Source organism: Punica granatum, chromosome 8, assembly GCF_007655135.1.
Source record: "Punica granatum isolate Tunisia-2019 chromosome 8, ASM765513v2, whole genome shotgun sequence".
Lineage (NCBI taxonomy): Eukaryota > Viridiplantae > Streptophyta > Magnoliopsida > Myrtales > Lythraceae > Punica > Punica granatum.
The window spans coordinates 12,872,716-12,883,021 of record NC_045134.1 but is presented as its reverse complement, the minus strand read 5'-3'; the positions used below and the strand labels follow the sequence as shown (position 1 = coordinate 12,883,021).

Genomic DNA, 10,306 nt, shown 5'->3' with positions numbered 1-10,306 from the left:
TTTTAATACTAAAATTTTCAAACTTTTCATTACTTTTTTTTTGTCATTTTCTTCAATTTTTTTAATAAATTCTCTCACATATTTTTTTAATCATTATTACAATCAATTTTTTAATAATAATAATTTCTCCCAACTATTTTGTGTCTATCTCATGAATTAGAGTAGAGTATGTCTCTATTCCAAAACCAAGCGCCTACTAAGTTGTTTCAAATTTGTGTACTTATTTTTTGTGTGAATCCTGATATTCGGGAGCCCAATGGGCTCTGACTAATCCAGTCGAGCCAGGTTGGTTTAATAAAAGATAAAGCTCTCACAACATGTAAATTTGTGTACTTTTGTTTCAAATCTTTAATGTTTTACTTCGAAATATATGTAATATGCTTTGGAATTCGTGCAATTCACCTTCTCTATTAGTAATCGAAGATAAATTCAACTAACTTACTAAAAATTTATGTAATGTACTATGATTATATAGTGCAACCGATTGCCTTCCCAGAGTGCGTACATTCAATTTATTTTGTACTACTTAAACCACAACGAACCATGCAAACGAATTGACCTAATATTAAGACACAAACGAACCAGTGCACCGAAAAGAAAAAACACACTCGCACTCACACACGAACCATTAAGGTTGATCTTGTAATACGGTTATCACTACACGATAGGACAGCTGCGAAGCACGACTGTCTCAACGGTAAGGCCTGGGCCAAACCCGAAAAGGACGCCCCACTCGAGGCCTTCGCCGGTGGTGAGCATTCGATCCTCTTTTGACCTCCTTCTCATCTCATCAAGAATGAATAGCACACAGGCGCTAGACATGTTCCCGTACTCTTGCAACACATGCCTGGAAGCCGCTAACTTGTCTTTGGTTAATCGTAGCTTTGATTCAATTTTGTCAAGGATTTTCGGCCCGCCTGGGTGAGGTGCCCAAAATACTGAGTTCCAATCATCGATACCAATTGGACCGAAGGCCTCCATCAAGCTCTTCTCGATGTTGTCAGCAATCAAGGAGGGAACCTTGTCTGATAAGATGAATTTTAAACCAGTATCTCGTAACTTTCCCGAGACACCATCTTCTGTGTCAGGTATGATGGTCTCTGCAGTGAATGCAATTTGGAATATGGGTCGCTCAACCGCCTCTACCGGATCAGCACCAATTATCAGTGCAGCTGCCCCATCCCCGAAGATCGCCTGCAATACAAGAGAAGCCATATTTTCCTCTGATGGCCCTCGAAAGTCTCCAATAATGCTCTCTGCGCTGACTACGAGCACTCGTGCATTGGCATTATTCTCCACGAGATCCTTAGCTATCCGAAGGACCGTTCCACCAGCAAAGCAACCTGATTCAGGTATATATACATTGTACAAACAGTTAGGGTGAACTACAAGCAATTATAAGTAATTTATCATGAAATCACGCAAATTCAAATATGAAATTTTCATATGTTTTGTAATATTGGGAGATGAATGCTCGGTTGGTAAAAATATCCGTGTTTTCTAATTGAAGTTATTGTTACAGATAACGAGTTTGTGACAACCGCAAGATTATGAACAAACCCTGGTGATAGAGCATGATCCTTTTGACTGATGGATTGAGCCCCAGTAGCTTAATCAGCTTAACGTCCACCCCAGGCATTTCTGATGCAATAACGGTGCATACGATGACATGGGTGATCATCGACTTGGGTTGCCCCCACTCCATGATAGCCTTGGATGCGGCTTTCGCAGCTAGCTTTGGTATGTAGTCCATTAGCGTGTCTTGTCGAGCATTAAGAGATGGAACATTGTGGGAGCAGAACATAGGGTTTTCCCTAAGAAACTCTTCTGTGAAGATCATATACCTTTTCTTCACGGTTGACCTGTCGCCTGGACCATTGGAGAGAATTATTACAAACAAAGGTGGTTTTTTTTGTCTATAAACATGTAGATATGCTTTATATATTTATGATATTAGCAGAAATACATGCATCACTTAACAATAATGATGATGATGATGATTAGATTTACTCACAAATGCGAGTGAACTTCTGTTTGAGGTCGGTCATGTGTTCGCTTTTTGTGACACGGAAGTAGTAGTCAGGAAAATCAGCTTGATGGAAACAGCTTTCGGGAGTAGCAGTTCCAATGGCTAGGATGGATGCATGGCCTTTAGCCCGTTGGTTTGCCCTCATTTCCCCGATAGCAGTAACCATTCTCTTTTCGACTATATATCTCGAGATATCGGTCCTGGATGCTCTAGTAATGGAACTAATGGATCTCTATAGCATGTTTTGGAATGAGATAGCCCTTACGATACTTAAATAGAGAGAGCTGGCTGGGTAGTTGGATAGGTTTTTAGCAACCTCAACTCACTTACCAACCACATGACTCTTCCATTAATCATATTATATTCATTTTATATTGCAAATTTCTATATATTATAAAAGAAAAGATATAGAATGGAACAATGATGTTGACTTGTTTTTTTAATTACGAGAAAACTTATAATATTATACTGAAATACTCAACAAACCAAAGGGCGATGCACAATTTTGCAAATATGAAATTAAATAAATGAAAAAAAAAGTTATGCATGACCTCATTGTCCGAGGATTCAATTAATTAATTAATTAATTAATACTATGTATACGTGTCGGTGTCTAAAGTATCTTACTTGTAATTCACTCAAAAAAAAAAAGAGTAACTTACGGAATATTATTTTATGTCAATTTGATTAAAAGAGAATCACATATACGTCTTATAATTTTTCGACTCCTTTAATTTGCTTTTTCTTACGAAAAAGATAACGTCAACGCTCAAATGTTGATTTTGATGAGATGGGAGACAAATGAGAAAATTAGCGTAATTATTAGGAGGAATATATTGGTCATGACTTTTGGAAATGAGGAAAATGAGAGACATGAATTGATCGTACGAAAGACTGATTCAAGGGAATTTTTGAATTGATTGTAAATATATTTAACATTAGAACGCAACCCGTACTACGAGAGATTATTTATATATATGGTTTACACATTTGTACTTGCGTTAAATGTAGTGTTAAATAAATTATTTGTCCTTAGAGTTAAATATAACATCAATTTATTATCCTAGTGCTGTCTACGTATATAAAGTTATATACCATGGATGACATAGATAGTATTAGAAACGGAAATATCATGATTACGTAGGGTCACAAATGTAAATGTTTAAATAAGATTTAGGATTAAAACATATAAATAAATGCAGTTTATCCCTGAACTATATGGTACTTTTTTTTTTTGCTGAATAACTATAGGGTACTTTTAGATTTGCCTCTCTACCTTCAAAATTTTGCATTGTGCCTGTCGATCTAAGTGAAAAATAAGCATAATGTCCCTTCTCAGTAAAATTGGTGACTTTTATTCTACCTATCCAACGGATCAACTTCCAAAATTAATTGCATTACATAGTAAAACTATTTATTAGTTACATTTTGTCATTGTTAGCAAAGAACTATGGTATATTTATTTATAATAATGGATTTATATAAAAGTTCTATAACTTTTTATCCTAAAGAAATATCATGTACCTTTTTATATCTAAATAATATTTAGGACTAACAATGTACTATAATTATATTTATTATATTGCCACAAATAAAAAATAATAATTGATTACATGTATTTACTCCAACCTACCAACAATATATATTCTCTCCAACCTACCAATGATATATATTTACTCTAACCTAAAGGTAAATGTTTACTGGTATGTGGTTAGAAATGTCAATATCTAACTAAAATTTACTTCTATATCTAATTTAGATTAAACTTAATTCAGAAAAATTAAAATTAGAAAGGAAACCTCACTTAAATTAATTTACTTTATTTTTATAGTAAATTTTTAAAAAAGAATATGCTACAAACAATATTAAAATTTATGGCATGTAACGTTTAGTTTAAAAATAACATAGTTAGAAAAGAAACTTGCATTAATTTTCCTTTTTGTCTTAGTTGAACTTTTAATAGGAACCTGGTATTAACAAAATTAAAGTCTAAACTATGCAACTTTTGGATTTTTTAACAATTACTCTATAATAATTAGGATCAATTTGATAGATAGAGTTATAAAATACTTTTCATCGGAAAATTAATTCTGTAAATTAATAATAATATACATTTAATCTATTAAATTTAGTTTAAAACTAAGAAAATTAAAACGGAAAATTTTACTTGAATCTATTTACTTTACTATTGACTGTTGTAGTGGATTTTTACAAAATAAAATGAATTTGCTATAAACATAATGAAAATCTATAAAATTGATTGTCACTGTTACCCTTCACTTATTAAAAGTACCACCACTTTTACCACTGACGTATTTTTACCACCAATTAACCCTAAACGTTTCTGTTCCGCCTCACATTTATACTCCTCCGTGACGGAAAAGTCATGGATGCGTTATCTTCACTTTGGATGCCATGTCACTTGTCTGTCGAAAAGATATAAATGTTAGACGGAATGAAGACGTTTAGGATTAATTGGTGGTAAAAATATATCAGTGGCAATTTAATAAGTGGATAATGATAGTCTACTCAAATCTATACTATATCATCTTCTTTTCAATGGATATACTACGTAAGCTTTGAAATTTAAAAAATTTATAACGATTTAATATTACATAATGTTTAATCTTCAATGCATTTAATTTATTCGTATTCCATGAAAATAATAATAGTAACGGGTTCTCAAATTAATTTGCTATAAATTTGTTTATTATCAAATTAATTGCTATAATTAATTGCAGCCAAGACCACTCATACATATGTATAAGCAGATTTAGAGAAGCTCAAATTGCCAAAAAGGTACATCATGGTTTCATATTTTCATATATTTTGTTTCCTGCTGTAGTGGCATGTATTACTTTCTCATTTCCTAACTTTTTTGTTCTTTTTTTCTTTTTGCTTTTATTTTGGTGTTAGGTGAGTTCGACGTCAACTAAAAAAACAAGAAGAAAGAAGACTTTTTATATTAGAGCATGTACTATCCTTCTATCATGTAATTTTACTATATGCGAGTAAAATTATTTTACGTTATTTTTATGTGTATTTATTTTCTGATGTATTTCATTCTTCGGTAGATTCTTTCATGCAATTATATTTTAGCTAATAAGGTGGATGGAGCCCAGCTTAATATAATTTAGGTTATTTATAATTTGAATACTATTTAGTAAATTTGTACTTTTAAATTGATAACAAAATAGGTCACCTATCTTTATAAAATATGAGAACTCATAGTTTAATTTTTTCAATGTGCACCTGGTATCCGACAGCCTAATAGACCACCGACTAATCCAGTTAAGTCGGGTTGACCCACTAAGGGAGAAAGATTTCCTAACGCGAATTTTCTCTATTCACAAGACCCGAAACAGAGTAATAAATCACAATTTATTACTTTGCTTCTATTTTATAATTGGATTTTTCCATCCTATGCCCTAAAGATATAGAATAAGAGCTCATACTTACCATGAATGAGTTAATCAATTTGAAAATGAAATAATTGTTTGCGTTTAAATGGTAGAAAAAAGGTGGTAATTTTAGAAATTTTACTTTATTTATTAGCCTTTATCATATGCCCCAAGGAATAGGTTAGAAAAATCCTTTAATTATGCAATTGCATTTTAGGTAAGTCTTTAAGTATATGTATATATATAGCCCTCGAGTCTATATCACATAGTAACATTATAATAAAGATAAATTGACTAGTAAAATCAGGAGAATGTCATATGATACTTGATTTTAACTTTCTTGAGCAAATATACATTCGGAAGGACATATAATTAGATTTCTCCCACTACTAGAAACTACGCTTTTTCTGACAGAAGGATCCGTCGGAATTTCGTCAGAAAACTAATCTCCAACGTAATTTTCAGCTGAAACGGCGCATCGGGATAAGGGGCGTAGGAAAAGCCTCCGACGGCTTTTCCGATGGGGAAGGCCGTCGGAAAAATTTTCCAACGGGCTGTTTTGTCGGAAGTTTTTGATGGACATTGCCATCGGAGATCCCATTGGAATCTTCGATGGAACAACCCGCCGGAAATCTGAGACCCAGGGGCAGCTTCTCTCTTTTTATTTCCATTTATTTGTGCTGCCTCGAAGTTTCGAATCCAAGACCTCTCACCCGATCTGTCCCAATCTATGTCCGTCTCCTTATCCATCGAGTTATCGCCATCTCAGCCTGTCATCTATTCACATTTAATTATATATATAGTCTATTTACTGATCCGATTTATTAAAGAAATCACCATCTTTTGGATATTTAATTAATTTTTTTACCCTAACACTATTATATAATAAAATTAATACCATATTCATATCAATAATTTTATAAGATGTATAATAACAAAAATAATACAATAATTGAATATGTTGTGGGGGGTTTTTTAAAAAAAATTTGGCAGAATTTCCCCATAAAATATTAAGATCCCATCATAACATTTGAACCTGTTGACACATTATCTAACATTAATTCAGAAATATCCAAAATCACAATGTGCACATGGTTCGACAGGTTCAACATGCATAAGTTTAACATGACAAGCAGTGAAGTTGAGAAAAATATAAATCCGATGTCACAAATATCTTAAAACAAACATAAACATCACAAAGTAATAATTGGACGAGGATGGGTCATCAGACTCCTAGGGACTCTCCTCCTCATCTCATCATCGTCCTTGTTGGACTCCTCGACCACATGTCTCCCCTTCTTGAACCCAGATTTACCTTTTTTCTTCGTTTGATCTTTCTTGCTAGGGCAAATTACAAAAACAAAAAAACCTAAGTTTTGTAAAAAGTCTCAGTTTTATCCTAAAATTTACTTTGTAATAAAAAAATCCACATGTTTTGAAAATCGTCTCAGATTTGACCTCTCGTTATCATTTTGTTAAGTTTTTCGTCTATTTGCCTACATGGACTTTATGGTACCCAAAAAGTTTACACATCATCTGATGATCTTTTCGTTTCTTTACAAAAATAACCTAAATTTTCAGAAAAGTCTCAATTTTGTTCTAAATTTTGATTTGTAATTTAAAAAAAATACATATTTTAAAAATTTCTTAGAAATGGTCAATGAGAGAAGATGCTAGCCGGGGCAGACTTTAGGAGTACTGCAAGGAGACCCGGATGAGGAGAGAGGTTATTTCCAAGACAATTTATAAAACATATGGTTTTTTTTCATTACATACCAAATTTATGATGAAATTGAGACTTTTTTTAAGGTTGGGATTTTTTATTTAACCTATTTTATTTGTTTATTAATGAAGGTTTTATGAGTGTTGTTCATGAACGTTTAAAATGCCACCTTTGTAATGCCAGCCAACGATTTCAACATCTCTGTATCGAATAATCAAAAGTACGCACAAATTATCCAGACCTCGAGGCTTTCTGTTGTAAAGGAAGATGTCATTGAAGGGAGGAGCCATTGAATCGTGTAGAGGCCGAGAGGTAGAGGAGGAACAAGTTAAATCAGAGATTCTACGCCCTGCGGGTTGTGGTTCCGAATGTATCGAAGATGGACAAAGCTTCTCTCCTGGGCCATGCTATCTCATACATTAAGGAGCTCAATGTGAAGCTCCAGGAAGCGAACACCAACAGGGAGGATTTGTAGAAGCAATTGAATGCATTGAACAAGGAGCTTGCGAGTAAAGACTCGCGAACCTTGCCTCCCCCAGGCGACAAAGATCTCAGCTCGTCCAACAATCTCGGAAGTAAGCTGATTGAAAGAACTCACGAATCAAAGGGGGAGTTAGGGTTTTCCTATTTGGGGGAAATTGTTCTTTGAGATGGAGAGGCGTGATATAAGGGGGAGAGGGTGGGAGACAGTGATTTATTAAAAAAAAAGGTCTGAAGTTAACAGTTCACGAATGCAAAATTGACGGAATTATAACGGATATCATTTTTTAGACAATTTAGAAAATTTATGATTTTTTCTATTACAAAATAAAATTTAGGATATAACTAAATTTTTTTTTAATTTGGATTTTTTTTTGTCATTTGCCCTTCTGCTTTCTGCCCTTCTTGGATTTTTTGCTCTATTTGTCTTCTTGAATAGCTTGAGGATCATACCCTTCATTATCCCAATCTTATTGTGCACATGGGCTAAGGGGTCTGGTCTGACATGTGCTATCCTAGAATGCCCTGCTTCGTGGCAATTTGGGCGAGGAGCCCAATTGAGCCCATAAGTCCATCCCTTCTTGTTCATCCCCACGATCTTCCGCCAAGTCTCTGCTTGGGTAGTATCAGCTAGCGATGAGGTATTCGTTTGCTGAGAAGCAACCTCCTCAACCTTTTCCTATACAAAGAATCAATACCAAACCATTATGCATGACGGTATATGTGATTCTTCCAAAAGCAGTATAAATTAATCATTTTTCATGTATTAACTTACATGTGTCTCCTTCGCAAAAGGACTAATTTATGCCTTAGTTTTGTTGCTTTTATGTAATTTTTCAAACATGTGGGGCACTATGGGTTCTTCACCCATGGCCTTCTTCTGCAAAGGATGAATGGACGACTTAGCACAATTATTTCTATCATAACAAAAAAATAAACAGATTAAGTATTTTACAAGACGCACCTCTCGATATGTGTGCGTACTTATGATAACTCCTCCGCAGTATACTGAAGCTCTGACATTGGATAGTCGATTGTACTTGTTTTGTTGACCTTCTCTAGAGAACGTGTCTTTCACCCATTCTCTCTCCAACTCGGTCAAATGAAATCCAATCATTTACATGAAAAGTGCAAAAATATAAATTAATTTTCAATATTTGATCCTATAAAACAAATTTTATTTAGTAAACTTGTGCAAAATATGGACAAATAACTAGTATATATTTAAATTTGTGAAAACTGTCGAACTGGAACTATGCTACATAAGGAATTGGATAGTGTGGCCTCCAGTTATCACATTAACTTGAACTAAATGAAGCATCTAAACATATAAGAAAAGTATTAAGAATTCTAAGTGAAATCAATCCTATACAAATATATATATATATATATATGCGCGTTCTGACATTTTTTCCCCCCCATTTTGCAATCACTACGAAAGTATAATTACTTTCAAAAAAAGATATCGGAAGATATAAAATAGAGAGAGAGAGGGAATGAACGGGTTTGTTGTGTTATGCCCCTTGGCTCCTCTTATAGTCTTATGTTCGTTTATAGAACGAGTATTCCGTGTCCTGGCACCAAAATTTTGTTTCGCGGCACTAAGCATTGGGGTTGTTCCGGATAGTAAGTTTGGTGTCGGGGCACCATCGTCCCACTTGCTGTTTGCATCTTCAGTCAATTCGGCCCTAAATATATATATATATATTAGTCAAACTCCTCTTAAAGCATGATTAATCATTCTTAACTAACTTATTCCCAATCACAAAATCGAACCATCCAAACAACAACTGAATTGTGTTGCCTTTCAAGGGGAAAAAAAAAAAAAGAATCATCCGGCCAACATCAATCATCTAACCCCATCTACACACCCATCTACGGTTTTATTTACTCCAATCATTATTATTTATTTATAGGCAAATTCTGTGGTGCAATGATAACTCGATGAAATCGAGTTTAAGTAGGCACTACTGAGCTAATAATTGGAGCTAGTGCCTTGAGATAGTCGAATTTTAGGTTATTTTTCGGTTATTATTAGGCTAGATTTTATTTTGCATGCCGTTTAGTCTTTTGAATTCTTTTTCAAATTATTCTGTGATTATTCCCTATGAATTGTGTGCTATTAATTCGAGTTCTATTTTAATAGTTGTTCTAGACTGTGAAGTGCTCCAGAGTTCAAGATGATTTGCATGGAATATCAAAGGAGCACGTGGACTTCTTAAGTTATTTGGTTCATATCCTTTCACAATTTATGCAGGATCCTCGTGAACTGCATTGGGATGCAGCTATGGGTGTCTTGCGATACTTGAAGCAGTCCCCAAACTATGGTATTCACTTGAGTTTGAATTCCATGGGGCTTATTGCTTACTGTAACTCTGATTTGGCAGCTTGTCCGACCACACGCAGATCAGTCACTGGCTACTTTGTCACTTTGGGTGGAAGCCCAATCTCTTGGAAGACCAAAAAACAGACCATTGTTTCATGATCTTCAGCAGAAGTAGAGTACAGAGCTGTAGCCGTTGCTTGCAGTGAATTCATTTGGCTACGTACTCTTCTTAACTCTATAGGTGTTTCACAGTTAGCCCCTATGCACTTACGTTATGATAATCAGGATGCACTTCATATAGCAGCTTATTCGGTATTTCATGAGCGGACGAAGCATATTGAAATTGA

General features: G+C 34.2%; 1 protein-coding gene across 1 annotated transcript; it reads right to left on the bottom strand.

The window, feature by feature from the left end:
* Positions 1 to 438: 438 nt before the first annotated feature.
* On the bottom strand, positions 439 to 2,258 carry LOC116186959 (chalcone synthase 3-like). The gene is made up of 3 exons (XM_031515519.1): positions 2,015 to 2,258; positions 1,561 to 1,869; positions 439 to 1,343 (listed from the first exon to the last, which is right to left on the bottom strand). Exons 1-3 carry the CDS (start codon positions 2,193 to 2,195, stop codon positions 658 to 660), a joined length of 1,176 nt encoding a protein of 391 aa, XP_031371379.1. The 5' UTR covers positions 2,196 to 2,258; the 3' UTR covers positions 439 to 657.
* Positions 2,259 to 10,306: the final 8,048 nt, after the last annotated feature.